General features: G+C 40.8%; 1 protein-coding gene across 2 annotated transcripts in view; it reads right to left on the bottom strand.

The window, feature by feature from the left end:
• DNAJC6 (DnaJ heat shock protein family (Hsp40) member C6) overlaps positions 1-23493 on the bottom strand; it is a 185555-nt gene that overhangs the window by 41349 nt on the left and 120713 nt on the right. For both annotated transcript variants that reach the window (XM_049879500.1, XM_049879501.1), the window contains exons 2-4: positions 10370-10520; positions 9028-9077; positions 8772-8920 (exon numbers count right to left, since the gene is read on the bottom strand). In XM_049879500.1, the coding sequence (XP_049735457.1) occupies positions 8772-8920; positions 9028-9077; positions 10370-10520 (350 nt within the window). The remainder of the gene's footprint in view (positions 1-8771; positions 8921-9027; positions 9078-10369; positions 10521-23493) is intronic.

Here is a 23493-nt window from a genome sequence, read left to right as displayed (position 1 = left end):
CAATGTCACCGAATTATACATGTATAACAACTATACATGTAAAAATTGTTGAACTGGCAAATAGTTGTATACATAGAACAAATATATACAAATGTGAATACATACTTATTAATATAAATAAATATAGATTTAGGTATATATAATACATATATAAAGAAAATGAAAACAAGTCCACGAAAGCCAAAGTTTGACCTTGAGTATATCCCACCTGAATTCAGAGACCATCTCAAGAATAGATTTGACACACCAAACACTAATAACTGAAGACTAGAGAAGTTGTAGAATGACATCAAGGATATCACACATGAAAAAAGCAAGAGGTCATTAAAAAGACAGGAAAGAAGGAAGAGACCAAAATGGATATCAGAAGAGACTCTGAAACTTGCTCTTGAACATACAGTAGCTACAGCAAAAGAAACGATGAAGTAAAAGCTAAATAGAAGATTTCAAAGGGCACCTCGAGCAAACAAAGTATTATACTTAAATATGCAAAGACCTGGAGTTAGAAAACAAAAAGGAAACAACAAGCTCAGCATTTCTCAAGCTGAAAGAAGTGATGGAAAAAATTCAAGCTTCGGGTTGCAATATTAAAGAATTCTATGGGCAAAAGATTGAACACAGCACTTTGTAGTTGTTGATCTTAGGTGCCGTCCAGTTAGTTCCGACTCACAGTGGCCCTGTGCACAACAGAACGAAACACTGCCCAGTCCTGCACCATCCTCACAATCATTGTTATGCTTGAGCTCGTTGTTGCAGCCACTGTATCAATCCACCTCGTTGAGGGTCTTCCTCTTTTCCACTGATCTTGTACTTTGCCAGGCATGCTGTCCTTCTCCAGGGACTGATCCGTCCTGACAAAATGTCCAAAGTATGTAAGATGCAGTCTCGCCATCTTTGCTTCTAAGGAGCATTCTGGTTGCACTTCTTCCAAGATAGATTTGTTCGTTGTTTTGGCAGTCCATGGTATCTTCAACATTCTTTGCCAATACCACAATTCAAAAGTGTCAATTCTTCTTCAGTCTTCCTTATTCATTATCTAGCTTTCACATGCATATGATGTGATTGAAAATATCATGGCTTGGGTCAGGCGCACCTTAGTCTTCAAGGTGACATCTTTGCTTTTCAACACTTTAAAGAGGTCCTTTGCAGCAGATCTACCCAATGCAATGTGTCTTTTGATTTCTTGACTGCTGCTTCCATGGTTGTTGGTTGTGGATCCAAGTAAAATGAAATCCTTGACAATCTCAATCTTTTCTCCATTTATCATGATATGGCTTATTGGCCCAGTTGTCACAATTTTTGTTTTCTTTATGTTGAGGTGTAATCCATACCGAAGGCTGTGGTCTCTGATCTTCATTAGTAAGTGCTTCCAGCCCTCTTCACTTTCAGCAAGCAAGGTTGTGTCATCTGCATAATGCAGGTTGTTAATGAGTCTTCCTTCAATCCTGATGCCCCGTTCTTCTTCATATAGTCCAGCTTCTCGAATTATTTGCTCAGCATACAGATTGAATAGGTATGGTGAAAGGATACAATCCCTACGCATACCTTTCCTGACTTTAAACCATTCAGTATCCCCTTGTTCTGTCTGAACACTAACTGCCTCTTGATCTATGTAAAGGTTCCTCATGAGCACAATTAAAGTGTTCTGGAATTCCCATTCTTTGCAATGTTATGATTCACAGTCAAATGCCTTTGCATAGTCAACAAAACACAGGTAAACACCCTTCTGGTATTCTCTGCTTTCAGCCAGGATCCATCGGACATCAGCAATGATATCCCTGGTTCCACGTCCTCTTCTGAAACCAGCCTGAATTTCTAGCAGTTCCCTGTGGATATACTACTGCAGCCATTTTTGAATGGTTTTCAGCGAAATTTTGCTTGCATGTGATATTAATGATACTGTTCTATAATTTCTGCATTCAGTTGGATCACCTTTCTTGGGAATGAGCATAAATATGGACCTCTTCCAGTTGGTTGGCCAGGTAGCTGTCTTCCATATTTCTTGGCATAGATGAGTGAGCACCTCCAGCGCTGCATCTGTTTGTTGAAACATCTCAATTGATATTCCATCAATTCCTGGAGCCTTGTTTTTCGCCAATGCCCTCAGAGCAGCTTGGATTTCTTCCTTTGGTACCATCGGTTCCTGATCGCATGCCATCTCTTGAAATGGTTGAACATCAACTAGTTCTTTTTGGTATGATGGCTCTGTGTATTCCTTCCATCTTCTTTTGATGCTTCCTGCATCATTTAATATTTTCCCCATAGAATCCTTCACTATTGCAACTAGAGGCTAGATTGTTTCCTCCGTTCTTTCAGCTTGAGAAACGCCAAGCATGTTCTTCCCTTTTGGTTTTCTATCTCCAGATCTCTGCACATGTCATTATAATACTTTCCTTTGTCTTCTCAAGCTGCCCTTTGAAACCTTCTGTTCAGTTCTTGTACTTGATCATTTATTCCTTTTGCTTTAACAATGCAGGAAGCATCAAAAGAAGATATACATAGAGTCACTGTACCAAAAAGAATTGGTTGACATTCAACCATTTCAGGAGGTAGCATATAATCAAGAACTGATAGTGCTGAAGGAAGAAGTCCAAGCTGCACTGAAGGCAATGGTGAAAAACAAAGCTCCAGGAATTAAAAGAATGCCGAATGAGGTATTTGTTATCTCAAGAAATGGACACAACACTGGAAGCACTCACTTGTCTATGTGAAGCAATCTGGAAGACAGCTGCCTGGCTAGCCGACTGAAGAGATCCATATTTGTGCCCGTTCCAAAAAAAGGTGATTCAACAGAATGTGGAAATTATCAAACAATATCATTAATATCACATACAAGTTAAATTTTGCTGAACATAATTTAAAAACGGTTGCAGCCGTACAGGGAACTGCCAGAAGTTCAAGCTAGATTCAGGAGAGGATGTGAAATGAGAGATATCCCTGCTTGATATCAGATGGATCTTGGCTGAAAGCAGAGAATACCAGTAAAATGTTTTTCTGTGTTTACTGACTATGCAAAGGCATTCGACTGGGTGGATCATAACAAATTACGGATAACATTGCAGAGAATGGAATTCCAGAACACTTACTTGTGCTCATGAGGAATCTGTGCATAGGTCAAAAGGCAGTCGTTCAAACAGAACAAGGGGATACTGCGTGGTTCAAAATCAGGAAAGCTGTGCTTCAGGGCTATATCCTTTCATCATACTTATTCAATCTGTAGGCTGAGCAAATAAGCTGAGAAGCTGGACTATATGAAGAACATGGCATCAGGATTGAAGGAAGACTCATTAACAACCTGCAAAATGCAGATAACACAATCTTGCTTGCTAAAAGCCAAGAGAGCTTGAAGTACTTATGAAGATCAAAGACCACAGCCTTCAGCATGGATTACACCTCAACATAAAGAAAAAAAAATTCTCACAACTGGACCAATAAGCAAAATCAAAATAAACTGAGAAAACACTGAAGTTGTCAAGGATTTCATTTTACTTGGATCCATAATCAACACCCACGGAAGCAGCAGTCAAGAAATCAAATGATGCATTGTATTAGGCAAATATGGTGCAAAAGGCCTCTAAAGTGTTAAAAAGCAAAGATGTCACTTTGAAGACTAGGTGCACCTGACCAAGCCATGGTATTTTCAATCACCTCATATGCATGCAAAAGCTGGACAATGAATAAGGAAAATCAAAGAAAAACTGATGCACTTGAATTATGCAGTTGGCAAAGAATACTGAATATACCATCGACTGCCAGAAAAAAACAAACAAATCTGTCTTGGAAGAGGTATAGCCAGGATGCTCCTTAGAAGCAAGGGTGGGGGGTCTTCATCCTACATACTTTGGACATGTTATCAGGAGGGACCAGGCCCTGAAGAAAGACATTATGCTTGGTAAATTACAGGCAGAGCAAAAAAGATGGAGTGACACAGCGGTTGCAAAAATGGGCTCAAACATAGCAATGATTGTGAGGATGGCTCAAGACTGGGCAGTGTTTCTTTCTATTGTACATAGAGTCGCTATCGATAGAACTCACTTGGGGGCAAATAACATGCTTCTTATACGTTCGTTTGCTAACCGTGCTCTTCCTCCACAAGATATTTTCATAAGCGCTGCTAGGCCAATTTACCTTAGCAAAGTAAAATCTTCCCAGAAAACAGCTTGTCTCTGCCACCATCTGCCATGCCCCCAAACACACAAACATTCACATAATCAAAATGTAAAGTGAATGAGTTCAGGTTTCAAGGCACAGAGATATACGACACAGACAGACCTGGACTCCTGTAACATGGACAGAGTTAGGCTGCTGTGAGTGTAGACACAGACAGAGGTGACCTCTTGTGAGTGTGGAAATAAAATCAGTCCCATGTTTGGTCCTCCAACACTAGTATTTATGGAAGACTCTTCCTATCTACATTTTTTAAAATGAGGTTTAATTGCTAACCTAAACTGAAAGTAGGAAAAAATGGTTCTAGTCCTCAGGGACTAGAAACTGAGAACTAAGAAACATTTTCTAAGAAAAGCAACAATGAGATACAAACCAATTCACAGTGTTAGCGCTAGAAAGAGAAAGGACTAGGGGCCTGAAGAGAGATGTGTTGTTGCTGTTAGCTGCATCAACTCTGCCCCGACTTACTGCAACAGCATGCACAGTGGAACAAAACACTGCCCAGTCCTGTGCCATTCCCATGATCAGTTGTGGATCTGACTGCTGTGGTTCACAGGATTGAAATCAATGGCTGATTCTCAGAAGTAAATCACCAGGCCTTTGTTCCTAGTCCATCATAGTCTGAGGACTCTGCTGAAACGTGTTCAGCATCATAGCGATACATAAACCTCCACTGACAGACAGGTGAGGTACACTGGTGGAGAATGGAACCCAGGTTTCCTGCCTGGAAAGTGAGAATTCCACCACTGAACCACTAATGCCCATGAAAAGAGATACAGCCAGGTCAAAAAACAGAGCTAAGATGAAACTATAGGGTCGCTATAAGTTGGAATTGACTTGACGGCACTGGGTTTGGTTTTCCTGGTTTAAGATGAAAATACTAAGACTTTGGGACTGTCTTCCTGAAATGCAAGGGTTGAAGGAGCCTGGTCAGAAGGTCCAGTTCCACTCTGCCAAGTTCTAGGACTATCCTAGGAGGCACTAAAAATGTACTACAACCCTGTGTTTTAGGGGATAAAACTGGAAAAGCTTGCAGCAAGTGGAAATTACCCTTTTAAGTGTCTTGAGACAAGAACAAAATATTTATGTTCTATCTCCATTTTTAGCCTAATAATGAAGTGGTGGAGCTAGGGTTGGTATGGTTGACTTTTTAGGGAGAGGGAGCAGTTCATGCAAAGAGACGGTATGTGACTACATGCACAGGTACAAGCATGCATCTTTGAGTACGTGCAAGCATGCACACGCATTCACACTAGCTCTCCTGATGGGCTCTCAGGGTGTTTGGGCGATGGAGAGCAGTGAAAGACGAAGCTAAAGCACAAGCAGAGGCCAGTTCATGAAGAGCCTCCTAAGGCACATTGTACAGTTTGATGGACAAGAAAGAGCCCCTCTACTTTCACCTACACAAGTCCTACTTGTGCCTTAAGGCCCAGTTCCCACTGTCATCTCCCTTCACTAATCTCCCTCATCAGGTACTGTAAATACTATGTGTGCTTGCCTTTACAACGTCCTGGGTTCTCACTGAACTAGGCTTAAGTGCCTTGAGAACAAGAACAAAATATTTGTTATATCTACATTGTCTAATAATTCTTGGCACATTCATCCTTTTGAAAGACATTTACTAGCCATGCCAGGCACTGTTCCAGGCAGCAAATAAAATAAACATGCTCCCTGCTCTCCCGGAACAAGTGAGAGCAGCCCAGGGTACAATATCTAATTCCAGGTTCCTCTGGAGAATAAGTCAGGTCACAAAATCTTTATTGCATTATAGATTAATTATATTATTGCATTATAGATATCTTCCTTTAAAGATGTCTTTACAGAGTAAAGATACTTTTGATGGAGCAGTATCTTTGCAGTGTAAAGATACTACTCCACCTAAAGTCAGTTCTGAAGTCGAATGCTTCATTTTTTTGTTTGTTTTCATTATTATTGCCTTCATTATCAGAATCTTTATAAATCCGATCTTCATTTGTCTTTGGAATTTGGACACGTTATATCTGAGAATGATAACATCAACAAATTACACATTGCAACACTGTATGTAGTACATGTTACTAACAACGAGATTTACCAAAAAAAAAAAAAAGAACGATGGTTAAGTGCCATTCATCACAACTCGAATGTGTCATAAGTTGGGGCTGTATTACACAGAAAGACATCTCCATATGTATGACTACTTCTATAATATATTTTTATTTAATTTTGGGGGGAAATGTTTCAGAATATCATCGATCTTTCAAGATCAAATAACACTTCTATGAACTATTATGCAGGATGTTCCATGTTCCCTCACTTATGAAAATTATGGTATTGACTGAGTCTCCACACAAGAAAAATCAATTCAAAAGAATTTGCATCACAGTTAGAAACACAATACCTACCCTGTTTCTGTTTGATGTTAATTCGCTTACTCTAAATTAGGTAATGGATGAAATAAGAGTTGAAAGAATAGTTTATTATAGGGGATTTTAAAGAGCTGCATTTAAAATCTCCATTATAAAATGGCAATTTAGACTAAATTGGTTCAGAATATTTACATCAGAATTCCTTAAAGGAGGTCCCCAGGGCAGCAGCACCTGGAAGCTTCAAAGAAATGTAAATTCTTGTCCCAATTTTAGGAGCCCTTGTGGCACAGTGCTTAAAGCGCTTGGTTGCTAACTGAAAGCTCTGAAGGGTTGAACCCACCAGCCGCTCCTTGGGAGAAAGATGTGGCAGTCTGCTTCCTTAGAGATTTACAGCCTTAGAAACCCTATGGGGCAGTTCTACTCTGTCCTACAGGGTCACTATGAGTTGGAATCAACTCAACGTCAATGGGTTTGGTTTTTTTGGGTCCCAGCCTTGTCCTACTGAATCAGAAACATGGGGCTGGAGCCCAGCAACCTGTATTTAACAAGCCCTTCAAGTGATTACGATGAATTCTAAAGTTTAAGAACCACTGGGTACATCTTGATTATTCTAGGAACACTCTGAGAAAACAGATCTATCCCTTATTTTACTGAACATTAGAGCAGGAAGGGGTCTTAGAAAGCACAGAGATCAATCCTCTTGTGGTTTTTACAGTATGGAAACTGAGCCCAGAGATGACCTGTGGCAACTAGAATTTGGAGTGAAATGTGCTCCCACATCAAAGACGTAAAGCTTAGACCCCAGACACAAGGCATGGGCATCAGCTATCATTTTGCATATTTGAAATCAAGTTTTACTTTTAATTTAAAGGATTCATGTGTAGAAAACGCTTTCTCTTTCTTGATAGACCCAGATGTGGTTGCAAAACCCAGTCATACCTAAGGGCAACGTCCAAATTATTTGAAGATGTTCTTGAGAGAGAAAAAGCCTTATTTCTGTGAGTAAATCAAGAATTTGGTGGCCAGAAATATCAAGCTCGACTCAGATTCAAACCTGGCTAGCTCTCACAGCTCTTTAACCACCCTGAAACGAGAATAATTCTGTCTAGTTCAAAAAGCTCCTTAAATGGGTAGTCCAGCTTTTCCAAGTAATACTGTCAGCCCAGGACAATGGCTGAAAACACCAGCCTTAGGCCACTTACTAGTTGTGCGATCTTGGGCAAGTTAACTTATCTGTCTGTGCCTCAGTTTCTGCACCTAACTCAGAGAACTGGTGAAAGAATTAAATCAGATATTGCATGTAAAGCTCCTGACACAGTGTAAATGCTCTATAAACACTGGCTGCTGCTCTATTATTATTATTAGAAATAGTAACAAATCTACAATACGAACACTGTTCAAGTAGTACCCTTCACTTACAAAAGACGCACCTTTACTGAATGTCCAAAATATAGTTCCATTAACACTGGTGTGTCCATACTGATCTAACCACACTGTCTCATCTTGACGTCCAACTAGCAACAAGGAAGGACACTTGTGGTTCAGTGGTAGAATTCTCACCTTCCAGGTTTAAGACCCTGGTTTGATTCCTGGCCAATGCACCTGAAACGCAGCCACCACCCTCACGACCCCAACCAGTGGTAGGACGGTTTATATGTTGCTATGATGCTGAACTGACTAAGACAGCACAGCTTCCAGACTAAGCTAGGCTAGGAAGAAAGGCCTGGAGATCTACTTCCAAAAATCAGTCAATGAAAACCCTATGGATCACAATGGTCCAATCTGCAACAGATCATGGGGATGGCACAGAACCAGGCAGCATTTCCTTCTGTCGTACTTGGGGTCTTCGTAAGTCAGGATTTGAGTTGATGGCAGCTAACAACAACAAAGGCATAACTAGTGATACAGCATAAGGTTAGCCAAGTGCCCTACCTAGCCGTTCAATCTCTAATTGAGCCTCATAAGCAACGTGAATTGTGCCCTAACAACTGAGCAGCCAGAAACCAACTGATTAAAGCCCCAAATTAGATAGTATTAATTGTCCTGATTTTATCGACAAACTTTCTTGAATATATCTTCATCCCAGGAAAATCTTCAGAATATCTCGTAACAGCCTAATAAATATTTTGTGGACAGAAGTGTCCAGAGTTTATAGCTTTTCAGCATCATGTACCTAATGCTTTGAGGCTAACTCTTAAGGTGGAAAGTACCCTGTGATGTCTTCAATACTGTGATCGCAGGGCTAAAATTCCTTACCCTGCTGTGAAACTTAGCAGTTCGATAAGACTTGGGTGACAGATTGTACACTGTGTAGTGGTCAAGGTGTCTGGAATCCAAGAAGCTTCGGATGTCATCAACCTGATTCCTGAATCCTATGTCAACACTGTCCAGAGGAAAGGACATCACTAGGAGGGGTCACACAGAAAGAAAAGAGGTTAAACAGGTCTGCTGTCACTATGGGCATCAATTTACAGCTGAGCTATGGAGTAATTAATAAATATGAGAAACTTACCAATAATTCTTGAAGTAACATAAGTAAAGTCTAAATCTCCCTTCGTGTAGCTAAAAGCAAGAAAGGGAGGTCATTCATTAACATGATTCAAGCATGCCAAAATTTCTCTGCCTTAAACACCTGTACATCATAACTTGTGTTAATTATGTTCCACCCAAAAAAAAAATCCCACACCCTTTGCCGTCGAGTCAATTCTGACTCATAGCAACCCTATAGGAGAGAGTAGAACTGCCCTGTAGGGTTTCTAAGGAGCGGCTGAGGATTCGGACTGCCAACCCTTTGGTTGGCAGCTGTGGCTCTTCACCACTGTGCCATATTTTGACTCCCCTGAAGCTCATCTCTCTGCCAAGGATCGTTGGGAAAAGACAGCCCTCGTCCTCAGGGAGGTAAATCTACCACAGCCACAGGTGCATTCCCATGCTCGCTTTAGATGTCACCTCATCAACAGAATCAATCTCAGAACAGAAAACATTGCTTATTTATTAACACATTGTTCCGCCCTCTCTGCCTTCATGGAAATCTCCCAGAAGTGTGAGCAGCTAAGGAGTAGGGAAAGAAGTGAATGAAAAAGAACAGAGGACACGCTTTTTCTGCCTACGAGGCGCTAGCTGGGAATTAAAGGCACAGGATAATTTTTTACCTTTCCATAAAGACTAAAATATGGATTAATATATTGGATTGGATATTTTAATTTCTGATTTAAGATTGCTTAATTTTAACTTAAAATTACATAGAATTTTCTAATACTATAAATAAAAAAGAATTCATGTGGCCCGTTTGCCAGAATTTTCATTTGGTAAAAGGGTAGAGAATGCCTCCCCCTAAATAAATGTTAAAAGGATGGTAGGATACAAAACCAAAATTTTGCTGTGATTACAGTTCATGAATATTGCTTCTTCTGATTGCTTTATATTATCTCATCTAACCTCACACTCACTCGAAGACAAATCCTATCAGAGCATAAGAGTAAAGCTCAGAGAGGTTAATTAACTTGCCATTGGTCACATGGCTAACAAAACAGATACCACATTGTTGTTGTTGTTGTGTGCTATTGGGTTGATTCTAATTCATAGACATCACATTAGAACCTAGGGTATCTGATTCTAAAGCCTGTGATGGCAACCTCTGTACTCCAATGAGCTCTCTCAGCTGCACCTGTAACTTCTAAAGAATTCAACTTTATGGCTACATGACATGCTGCAGCCAACCAGATGTATGGTCACAGCTCCCATGTAATTACATCACAAAAGTGACAACTTTTGAGCCAGACGAGCAGTTGAAGGTAACCAGATCTTTTGGGAGCACGGAGCTCCATCTGCTGAACTGCAAAGAATGCACATACCTGGTAACAGATTGTATAACTCTAGAAGATGTGTCTTTCAGGGTGTCTTTCAAGTTGTCCTTTAGATTACTAAAGAGCCTTCCTGCACCTCCTTTCACCATGTCAAAGAGACCGCCCCCATAGCTGGGTTCCATGTCTGCAGACGAGGCACCTGCCAATGAAAAACAGAAAAGGAGGTCAGATGGCACAGACTACAACGAACACCAGTCCCTCTTCATTCCTAGAACGCACACAGACCACTTTTGGAAGTCCAGGACAGAAATTCCTGGAGGCAATGTCCTACTCTCAGAACATATCAACTCTGGATTTCAGCAGTGTACACTCTCAGAGTCCCAGGAACCTCCAGAGTGGCACCATCCAATAATGTAACCACTAGCCACACCAAGTGGCAACCGGGCACTTGAAGTGTGGCCAGTCTGAATTGAGACACACTAGAAGTATAAAATACACACCAGATTTCAAAAACATAGCGTAAAAAAATAGAATGTAAAGTATCTCAATAATTTTGTTCACTGACTACATGTTGAAGTGAGAATGTTTTAGATATATTGAGTTTGATAATTTATATCATTAAAATTAATTTCATCTGTTTCCTTTTACTTTTTTTTAACGCGACTACTAGAAAATTTTAAATTACATATGTGGCCTGCAATGTACTTATTTTGCACGGTGCTGATCCAGAGAGACTGACAAGGAAGAGCAGTGATCAGAGGGTGCCTCTTCCCTCAATGGGGAAGTGACCGTATTACAAGACCCCTCAGTTGAAATCAACTCGATAGCAACAGGTTCGGTTTGCCTTTGGTCAAAGCAATAGTCATCTTCCAACATGGACATGTTCTGAAGGACCTTCATAGAGCTTTTAGGTCTGAGGATATATGGTGGTCATTACTGTTATTTGCCAAATAATTCAGGTTCTTTTTACAACAGCAAAAAAAAAAAACCAAATTTATTATTGGGTATTGTTTTATTACAAATACTTACATTATAAATAAATAAATACAAATACTTATAAACATGTCTTTCACTTCTCCTTTATATTACAGTTGGGACATTATATATATACATATGCTTCATTATGTGTTACCCATTGCCTAAAAAATCCACTGCCGTCAAGATGATTCCAAGTCATAGCAATCCTATGGGACAGAGTAGAACTGCCCCATAAGGTTTCCAAGGCTGAAATCTTTGCAGAAGCAAACTGCCACATCTTTCTCCTGCAGAGTGGCCTTTTGGTTTGCAGCCAAGCACTTATCCACTGAGCGACCAGGACTTCATTCTTCCTCCTTAAGAGCATCATGAAAGTGTACTTTCTGGCCCGTTGTGTTTAGGTGAAGCTAGCTCTAGCCCAGGGTTTCTCAGCCTTGGCACTACTGACATGTTGGGCCAAACACTTCTTTGTTGGGGGCTGGGGATAAGTCATGGATTAAATTTTGTCCCCTAACAATGTGTTAACTTGGTTAGGCCAAATTGTGTGACTGTCTTCCATTTTGTGATTATAATTTTATGTTAAAGAGGATTAGGGTGGGATTGTAACACCAGCCTTACCCAGGTCACATCCCCGATCCTAAGTAAAGGGAGTTTCCCAGGGGTGTGGCCTACACCACCTTTTATCTCAAAAGAGATAAAAAGAAAAGGTAAGGGAGCAGCACCAGAAGCAGAGCAGGGTCTTTGAACCTGGGGTCCCTGTACCTAAGAAGCTCCTCAACAGGGGAAGATTGATGACAAGGATGTTCCTCCAGAGCCGACAGAGAGAGAGAAAGTCCTCCCCTGGAGCCGATGCCCTGAATTTGAACTTCTAGCCTGCTAGGCTGTGAGAAAATAAATTTCTCTTTGTTAAAGCCATCCACTTGTGGTATTTCTGTTATAGCAGCACTAGATGACTAAGGCAGGGTGGGAGGAGGTACTGTCCTGTGCATTGTAGGGTGTTCAGCAACATCCCTGGTCTGTACCCATTAGATGTCAGTAGCACGCCCCACGCCCTCCACTCAGGTTGTGGCAACAAAAAAAATGTCTCTAGACACTACCACTGTTCCCTGACAAGCAAAATTGCCCAGTTGAGAACCACAGCTCTAGCCTATATGTGAGTGGAAGTGTTGTGTATAACTTCCATGATAGAGTGCTTAATTGTGAGTACAAGACTCTCCTAGCTCTCTTTCTTTCTTCTCCTTTGCCATGGAAGCCAGGGAGGACTGAGTTGGAGGCTGCTCTGCCTCGGGCTCCTGGGTCCTGGAGTCAGGAGATGTGGTGCAGAGTTCCCAGCTGACCTGTGATGAATGTGCAGCATGAGTGAATTAATTCTTGCTATTACAAGCCACCAATATTTTAGGAATGCTAGTTACCATAGCACAACCCGTTTAGAAAGACTGATACAGAAAGGAGGCTAATATTAAGGATGGCCTAGTAGTCAAGAGCATTAGAATTGCTCTCACTTGGGTTCTGGCCTAGCTTTGCAACTCCCTAGATATGTAACCTTGGGAAGTTACAGTCTTCTAAGCCTCTGTCTTCCTGTCAATAAAATGGGCATGAAAATAATGCCTACCTCATAGGTTAAGATTATATGAGTTTTTGTAAAGCTCTCAGCATAGTACCTATTTGGGGATCACTAGATGATAGTTATACTATTATTATGTGCCACACCTAGAAATTCCTATGTTGATGACATTTTTCTATCTTTATTTACTTTTCAACTACATAATGACAAAGGGTAAGAATGACATCTATTCTTTTTAAAAATATATGTAAGTTTAAGATTTTAAAAATTAATAAAAATACTCATGTAGTAAGAACTGTAATTGCTAACTCATATAGTACTTACTACATGCTTTTTTTTTTTTTTTTTACATGCTAGGTACTATCCTAAGGATTTTACCAATATTAAATCATTGAATCCTCATAGTAACCCTATGAGGTAGATAATATTATTATTTCCATTTTATGTATCATGAAACAGAGTCTAAGAAACTTGTCTAATGGTGCACAGCTAGTAAGTAAATGGTAGAGCTAGGATTTTAACTCTTGGGCAACTCTCCCCAATTATATCCCCCTTGCTCCTCCCAACCCCATCCTGAATTTGGAATTTATAATTTTGATTACTTTTTAAAACTTCTATTATATATGCAGTTCTCCCTAAGCAATATATTAATATTGTTCCCAGTGCTTTCTAAATGTATACAAATGATTTTCTGTTTGCATTCTTCTGCAGCTTTATGTTTTCATTGACCCCTGTTTAAAATTCATCTATGCTGGTACCACACGTAGCTCCAACTCAATGGATGTTTACCCCCTTGATGAACATTCAGGCTGTTTACTATAACAAACAATGCTGCTATGAACACATGTCCTGTTTACATATGGGAGACTTTCTCTAGGTTATACCTAGCAGTGGAATTTGCTAACAGGTAGATTATGCACATCTTCAAATTTCTAGATATTGACAAATGATTTTCCAAAGTAGTTCTATCAGTTTAAACACCTCCCAGTAGTATATCACTCTATAGTCTCCTGAGTACTTGGTACTGTCAGACTTTAAAAATTTTACCAATCTGGTAAGTATGAAATGATATCTCATTTTGGTCTTTTGTGATTCCCTCAATTATAAATGGGATAGAGTACTTCTTTTATTATGTTTACTGGCCATAAACCATATTTCAATAACAATCCTACATGTTATTTGGATGCTCATACCTACATCTATAAATACCTCTTGACTATCATGGACTTGCATCCTGGTCATAAGAGCTATTGCTACCTAAGTCATTATTAAGCTTCTATTTGAACATAACGCTTAATTAGAAATTGCAAAGAATAATCAAGGCTGGTGAATAAACAAACAAGACACGTGGATAAACATCATTAATGTCTACTAGTTACTGAGCTATCCATTACAACAGGAACTCTGCTTGGACCTTTATGATAGTATAACTGCATATAGGGGAGGGCAGGAGGGCTAAAAGAAGGGAAGCAACTCACACAATGTCTTAGAGCTAACCAACAGTAGAGCCAGGGATTCAGACCCAGATCTATGCAATTCCAAAGCCTATGCAACTTCCAGCATTTCATACTATTTTCACAGCTCCATATCAACTTAAAATTCTAACAGCTGTAATCAGGATGCTCCTTACCTACCTGATACACAATTTCCTCTCTTCCTATTCCTTGCTCTCCTCCACCTCCCATCTATATGCCTTTCATCTGGCTGCTCTCTGCAGCAGATGTCCCTGCAAAAAGCACCCTCATAAATCACTGCATCTGCCAGACCAGCCAAACCAATCCTATCATGTAGGCAGCCCACACCTCTGTCACCCCACTGAGTAAATACCAGGAACTGGTCTGATGGGCAACTCTGCAGGCTAGGGCTAGAGCCACAAATCTGAGACTGTTCTCTTGTGCTTTGTTTCCATATGATGTAGGAACATTATATCCAAGTGAAAATAAAATAAAAACTGAGAATCCAGCACCATTTCCCCATGTGAACATCTGTATTATGTCTTCATTTTAAATACAGCGAGGACAGAGTGCTGCAAAACATTTACACCTCCCCCATCTCCATCCCTGGTTACCACTCCAGCCAGAACACCCCTCGGATATATCAGTATTCTAAGAGGTGACACCAAATTGATTATCTGAACCTCTCTCCACTCTCAATTTCATGCTAGAACTCCAAGGCACCAACCTTAATTATCTAAGAAGTCAGATCCTGACCATCACTCAAGCTGCGCACTCTATTCATTAGAGCCTTGGAACGCTGTGGAAGCCAGAATAGTTTGCCAGAGTCCATCTGTAACATTCATACATCCAAGTTATATGTACAAAGGTCATTACACATATCAGGAGACAAAAAGGAAAAGAAGGCCATTATTTGATTTGGCCATTATTTGATTTTGCCCTAATGATTCTTTTAGGTAGGTATTCTGGCTCTTCTTGACAAGCTATGTGAGAGCCAGATACAAAGGTTCTGCAAAAGATATTTGAATGTCAGCTAGTTGGAAGGACAGAATGGTTTCCAAAAAAAAAAAAAGACACAACAAAGAGGGAAGTGCTGCAGCCAGAAAGTGACATGCGGAAGAAAAACAATGACTACACTAGATCTGAGGCCTAAAACCTACTGCCTGCAGGTACAGTCTATGAAATAAGATTAGTTTTTACTTTTTTAATTGTTGAAAAAAATCAAAAGAATAATAATATCTCATGAAAATCAAATACTCAATCAGTTCCCTTGGTGACTCCTAAGAAGGGGTGCTCCCTCATAAAGTCCTGCGGTAAAAAGAAAAAGAGGCTCGCAAAGATTTAGCAACAAAGATGTCCATCCAGATGTTGTTTATAAAGGTAAAAGGTTAGAAATGATGTAAGGGAACTGATTGAGTATCCCTAATAATGGCATACAGCCAGAATGCTCCTAAGAAGCAAAGATGGCAAACTTTTGTCTCACGTACTTTGGACGTGTTATTGCAAGAGACCGGTTCCTGGAGAAGAACATCATGCCTGGTAAAGCAGAGGGTCAGCAAAAAAGAGGAAGACCCTCAACAAGATGGATTGACACAGTGGCTGCAATAGTGGGCTCAAACGTAACAGGACTGGGCAGTGTTTCATTCTGTTGTACACAGACGTCGCTATGAGTGGGAACCAACTCGACAGCACATTAACGATAACAACAATGGCAGATAATTAGCCATTAAAATCACATTGTAGATGAGTACTGGTGTTTGTGACAAAAGACTAAATGAAAAATAAGCAGGATACAAAAATTATGTAAATTAAAATCCCATTTTTGTAAAAAAAATATTTGAGTTTAGAGAAAGGATTCATATTTAAGGAGCCATGGTGGTGCAGTGTTTAAGCGCTCAGTGGCTAACCGGAAGGCTGCAGTTCAAACCCACCAGCTGCTTCATGGGAGAAAGATATGGCAGTCTGCTTCTGTAAAGATTACAGCCTTGGAAACCCTACTGGGAAGTTATACTGTGTCCTATAGGGTTGTTATGAGTCAGAATCAATTCGACAGCAATGGGTTTGGTTTGGTTTATTAACACATTCAATCTTCTCAACCACCCTATAAAAAAAAGCATCACTGCTATCCCCATTTTATACGTGAGGAAACTGAAGCAAAGACAAGTCAGTGACTCACCCAAGGTCTCGCAGTTATTAAGCCAGGATTTGTACCCAGGCAGGCTACCCAGAGTACAGGCTCTTATCCACTACATTTTCAAAATATTTATAGTAATTATATCTACGTGGGAGAATGATGAATAATTTGTATTTTTTGTTTGCATTTTCTAAACTTTTTATAATTATATTCATTAATTTTACAATTAAAAATAAGTTATGTAAAATAAAGACAGCAGTCAAGTGCTACGCTATTCAAGTTCAACAAGTCCTCCCTCAACAGCTGCAGAAGCCTCCCTCCTCTGCGCACAATTCATCATAGTTCACAGTCACACGACAGTTTCTCAGCCCAGCCTGTGAGAGGTAGTCCAATTCTGCCCACAACCTCCAGTAGCCTTGCGCGGCTCTTTAACTCCAAACAGGCTGGGGGCTTGCCAGGAACATCCTTCCACACTTAACTCTTTTTCTAAGACCTGACACCAGCTTCACTGTGGTAGTAACCGTCCTGCCTCCAGTATAAATACTCAAGATAATCTTGCACAAGGAAGAGATGGCAGAAGACTCTTGGCAGCAATCACAGTTCCTAGGACGTCCGCCTTCCTCAGCGGGTCCTCTGGGCCTCCACAAAGACACTTTGACAAATCATCACCTTTATTCCTTCTGGGGAGCCTTTGTTATGCAGTCGTAGTAATTGTGAGTTTTTATTCCGTAGTGTTCAGGATCAGTCTGTTTGAGGCATGACTGATAAACTGAATTTTGGTATTATGTTCTAGTCATATTTATGATCCTTTCACCACTGGGGCATTTTCCTCTATGACTATTTAAATGTCACGATGCTACAAATGTTCTGTTATGGATTCTACAAATTTGATAAGTACAGGATAGAAATATCCAAAACTAAAGGGACCCTACAGAGATACACCATCAACACCTGTCCTAGGAAAATGCTATTCCTTCTCTAAAACACCTGGCTTGGGACAAGGAGCTAGTGTCATCACCACAGAAAACTTCAACATCTTTATTTATAACAAATTATTCAGCTCTTGGCTTCCCAACAATCTGAGAAATGTATCACATGGGGATATATCTAGTTATATCATCGAAAAATTCAGGTGCTTTGGCTTCCAGAATCAAATACTAATTAAAGTCATTATTCCCCATTCATCCTACTCCAGAGAAGCTTAGAGGAAGGCGGATGGGCTTTGAGGGAAGAGGTCCTAGATTTGACACTTGGATTTTTTACTTAAAAGATGTGTGACCTAGGACAAGCCATTTAACTCCCCTAGGCCTTCACCCCCCACCCCCCAAAACTGGAGCTCATTAAGAACAAAAACTTTCCTACATGCCTCATGGTGTCAACAGGATCAAGTGAGACTATGTATGTCAATGTGATTTTTAAGTAGTGAGGTCTTCTAGAACGATCAAGGGTTTTTATTTTGATTCTTAAAAATTCAGCTCTTATGGTAAATGAGTCCATGGAGTGCCTACCACAGAATGACCAGGACATCAAGTAGAAATAAAAATTTCATAGAAAAATGAAATTAACCAAATAAATCAACCACTCCCACTGTGGGACAACAGATTTGATGTGGAACCAAGCTCCCACAGTTAAAGTATGGGCTTTGAAGTCAGTCAGAACTGGTTTGGATCCCACTTCTGCTACTAGCTGAATATACAGTCTAGAGAAGTTAAGGAACTGATTAATGTCTTGAATTCCTTATCTGTAAGATGGAAATATTAATAGAGTTATCACATAGGGTCGTGGTGAGGATTATGTAAGATAAAATTCTATAAAACACTTAGCATAGTGCCTGGTGTGTTGTAAGTGCTTAATAAGCAATAGCAACCATGTGGCTGTGGCGAATGGAAAGGATAAATCATGAAAAATACTGCCTTCAGCAAAATTAGGCAGCCTCAGCAAAAAAAAAGTCCATGCTGCTCAGCTACAGAGTTGACATAACCAGAGCAGACTGGGGATAAATGGAATAAGAGCAGACTCTTCCTGAAGCTTCAAGGTGCAGCACTTACAAACTCTTCATTTCCGATAGCTCAGAATCACAAATGTTTAACAGAGGTGAAACTCTTTACAGCTCTGGGGTTTCCCCTTCCCATCTCGCCATCTCGAAGTGACCTAGTACATGGTGTGGGGACCCATTACGACCAATTATGTCACCAGTCCCTGGAGAAGGACATCCTGCTTGATAAAGTAGAGGGTCAGTGAAAAAGACGAAGACCCGCAATGGGATGGACTGACACGGTGCCTGCAACAACGAGCTCAAACATAACAACGACTGTGAGGATGGTGCAGGACCCAGGAGTGTTTCATTCTGTCGTACCTGGGGTCACTATGAATCAGAACCAACTGGACAGCACCTAACAGCAACAACATGTGCTATTTGCAAGACTACTAATATTCAGATTCAAACAGATTCAGTGGTACCATTTTTTGAAATAAACTGAAATGCTTCTGTACTATTTGGCAAGTAACATCAGCTATAAAAACTACAAGTCACTTGATGTTGCACAGCAGTGTCCCTGGACATTCATAGTTTTGGCAGCTGCTGAACAGATGGAGAAGGCAGACGTGTGGGCGTGTGCAGCTTCTACCAGCAGCTCCAGAGGGGCTCAGTACTGGCAGGGGCAGGCCACAAAGCAGGTGGGACCAATGATTCAGGCTTTCTGGGTCGAGGCCATGCAGGAAATACTGGCGTTCAAGTGCATCCCAGTCTGACATGCTAGCGGCACATCCAGCCAGCCTCAGGGTGGAATAAGGTTCCAGGGCCCTTATGACAATCAATTTAATAGGACATTCCTGGAAGGGTCTGATGCCATTCTCTACATCAAACCATGGCTCAGAAATGGGATTATTTAGCTAGTGACAAGAATATCAGACATTTAGTTGTGAAAAAATACCCAAAAATGAATTTTAAAAATTGCAATTAGAATAATTTGTGCTATAAGTTGCATCGCCTAATAAACAGTTATAATATATGTATTTGTGTTCATTTGTTTAGAAAATAAAAACCAAACCCACTGCCACCAAGTCAGCTCTGACTCATAGCGACCTTGTAAGACAGAGTAGAACTGTCCCATAGGGTTTCCAAGGAGTGGCTGGTGGGTTCCAAATGCTGACCTTCTGGTTAACAGCCATAGCCCTTAACCACAGCACCACCAGGGCTCCTACAGAATAAAAGGGGGCTGTATTTTAATTTTTTAATTTATATATTGATTTATAAATTAATTTTTATCATCAGAAACCAAAAAAACCAAACATGTTGCCGTTGAGTCAACTCTGACTCGTGGCAACCCTATCTATGTGTCACAGAGTAGAACTGTACCATAGGGTTTTCTTGGCTGTAATTTTTATGGAAGCAGTTTGCCAGGCCTTTCTTCTATAGAGCCAGAGAAAAGGTCTGAACCTCTAACCTTTAAGTTAGCAGCCGATCACAAACCATGAGCACAATGCAGGGCCCTTTTTATTATCATAACCAAAAAAACCCATTGCAGTCGAGTCAATTCCAACTCAGATCGGCCCCAAAGGACAGAGTGGAACCGCCTCATAAGGCTCCCAAGGAGCAGCTGGTGCATTCCAACTGCCGACCTTTTGGGTAGTAGCCGAGCTCTTAACCACTGTGCCACGAAGGCTCTAGCAGTTATTAAATATTTTATCATCACTCCTAGTATCATAAAACTAGTATGTACTGTATTTCTGTACCCACTTTTAGGACTTCGATTACAAGAGCACCAGGTTACGAGTCAGAAGCCCCAGATCTTTCTTTCCCTAGGTGTGTGGCCTTGGGAGATCCACAAACTCAGGGTCTCAAAGATTGCAAGAAGAAGAGGAATAAATTGGACAATTCCCTAAGTCCCCGCCAGCCATAAACTTCCTTGACACTATCGTTGTTGTGAAAAGGCCATCTATTAAATACATGCCCTATGCTAGGCACTCTGCCAAACTGTGTCCACAAAAGACGAAATTGAACCCTCACACTAGGCACAGTGGCAGGTGAGAACCACACAGAGGAAACAGGCCTGGTGCAGTAAAGAGTCTTGGCAGAATGGAGATCTGAACCTAGGTCTGGCTGGATCCAATGCCTCAGCTTTTACGTGCCTCCCTGTCCTGCCTTCCTTCATGAGGGACTTTGTCTCTCATGCTCCCATTCTCCCATCTCACTTTGTACCCCCACCCTAGGACTCAGAGCAGTCTGACTTGTATTAGAATTATTTGTTCTGCCCTCCTCAACCCCAGAGACTCTGGGTCTTCAATTACGGGGACCATGTTTTATCCTTCTTCACACCCCCTAAAGTCTTAGCACAGTACCTGGCAGGGGCAGATTAACCAGTAAGCACAGTATGCACCAACTTGCACTGAGCAAGGTATGCAAGGTCTTAATTCTATTTACTTGCTCATCTGTGGTGAGCAACTTCACATGGGTTTCACCACATCATTGACGTGGTGAGGGACAGGTGAAATTATGCACTGCACATTGGTGGGAAAGCACAATTGGGCGCGTGCGTGCTTTGTTTACCGGGTAATCAAGCCCTGGCTCTTGGTACAAGGTAAGCATTCAATAAATGTGAAACGGGGCTACTGTAGAATGCAAGCATCAGAGGAAAGATCCAGGGTGGCGTGGAAGACCAAACAGATCAACCCTGGCAGAGACCTGGTCTTTACCTGACTGCAGACATCAAATCTGACCAGATGCCTTCACTGACTCAATGCTCTTCTCAGAAATTCTGACTGCAGCACTGTATATACTAGCACCCACTGAGCATGCTTGCTTTAGTACGAGAGATGAGGATTTCATGAAACTCAACAACAGCTTTATTGTACAAAAGACTAATACTTGATGAGAAGATAAGGGAGCAAGTTTTATCTTCAGACAGATTGTTGTTGCTAGTTGTGGTCAAGTGGGCTCCTACTCAGAATGACCTTGTGTATCAGAAGGAAATGCTGGCCAGATCAGACAAGCTAATTAAGTAACAAACGCTAGTGCCTCTTTCCCAAAAGGATCAAAGATATAAAAAATAACAATAAGAGTAGAAAGAATGAGAAATGCTGTCAACATGAAAACCACACTGATACCAAAGCTGACTCTGTGTATAATAAACACAATGCACAGTGGACATTAACAGGCTGCTGGTATGAGGGAAATTCCAGCTAAATTCCAGTTAAATGGACATAACACATTTTGTTCCTTTGTGAATCACTGGAATCAGGCTACAGTTGCCAATCCAAATCCTGCCCAATAAACTGTAATATAAGATTATGACATGGATATTGTTTAATTTAATTCAACAAATGTATTGAGTACTTACAGTGTGCCAGGGAAACAGATATATAAAAGATCTCTACTCTCTAATACCTGGGACAAATAAAGAGGTTCAGCATTATTAAACAATAATGATCAAATCTATTTAGCCAGATCAGAACCCCCAATGGAAATCTGAAGAAACAGAAGAAGTTCTGCCTGCCCGCCACATGGCCTCTCAACCCCAGGAAGTGAGGGACCATCAACATTTTTTTCTCCCTTCTCTAACCAAAAGATTAGGGTTTAAATTGCATCTCCCTCTTAATTACCAGTCCTGTTGCCTGGAACAGAGAAAATGTCTCCATTGTTATCTGACCCTGTCCATGATGGAGGATGGAGATAGCAGAGGACTGGTGGCTGCTTAAAGAGCCCTGCAGGGAAAAAAATTAGGTGAAAACCTCTTTTCAACATTTTAGAGACGAGAGAGAAGAAGAAAGACAATAGAGACCGCAAAGGGTGTCGGAGAGCACTCCATCAAGCCTCCCAAATAACTGCTACATTCACATACAATCTTAGAAAGACAATGTGCTTGTTATGCAAATCCAGGTGTAATTGGAGTTCCCAACCTCCTCCCTTTCCAACAAGGATGTCTTTTCTTAGCAAGTCTGAGACAGAAACCCTGGAGCTGCCACTGCAAGCCGACTTCTGAGAGAAAGATCCAATTACTGCCCTCCAGAGGAGCAGCATCTGTCATGGATGGATGCTGTTTGTCATTTACAAGATCAGGGTAGATGTGTATATGTATATATATACTCTGTGCTACATACCACACATACACTATACACACACACCAAAGTAGCCTAACTACATGGTAGGCACTATGCTAACCCAAAAATCCAGTGTTGTCGAGTCAATTTCGACTCATAGCGACCCTATAGGACAGAGTGGAACTGCCCCATAGAGTTTCCAAGGAGCGCCTGGTGGATTTGAACTGCCGACTCTTTGGTTTGCAGCTATAGCAGCATGCTAGGGATATAAATTATCTCACACAAAATTAACCTGAAATATATTTTTGCTCTATGTTTTCAGAAAAGGAAATGGCATCTCAGAGAGGCAGATTCATTCACCCAAAGTTAAATACCCAGGATATATAAACATCTGTCGGATGCGAAGACCCACGTACAGCCACAGAGGTGGATGTCCTCCCCTGGACTAAGAGAGGAAATAGCCCAGGCTCACAACACTCTAATACTAAATAGGATGTTAGGAACGTATTCTCAGGTCTCAAGTGGAGACACCAGGAAAATAAAATCCAGCAAGCAGAAATGACTTGCCCCAAGTCGTTGCACTGATTGACTCTTTTCTAAGAATCAGCTTTATTGAGGTATAATCGACATACAATAAGCTGCACATATTTAAAATGTAAACATTTGATAAGTTTTGATATGTGTGTATATATGTGCACACATACGCATACCTATGAAGGAGCCCTGGTGGCACAGTAGTAAAGTGCTTGGCTGCTAACCAAAAGGTCACCTGTTCAAACCTACCACCTGCTTTGAATGAAGAAGATGTGGCAGTCTGCTTCCATAAAGATTACAGCCTTGGAAACCCCGTGAAGCAGTTCTACTCTGTCCTACAGGGTGACTATGAGTCGGAATGGACTCAACAGCATATATCATACACATGATTAATCCACACAGTGTATCTGATCAATGATTCTGTTGTAGAGCAATTTTGTGCATTATCTGTACACAAAGATGGCAAAAACAC

This window comes from Elephas maximus, chromosome 3 (genome assembly GCF_024166365.1).
Source record: "Elephas maximus indicus isolate mEleMax1 chromosome 3, mEleMax1 primary haplotype, whole genome shotgun sequence".
Taxonomy (NCBI): Eukaryota; Metazoa; Chordata; class Mammalia; order Proboscidea; family Elephantidae; genus Elephas; species Elephas maximus.
Note: the sequence above shows the minus strand (reverse complement) of the source record. Positions and strands in the feature narration are given on the sequence as shown.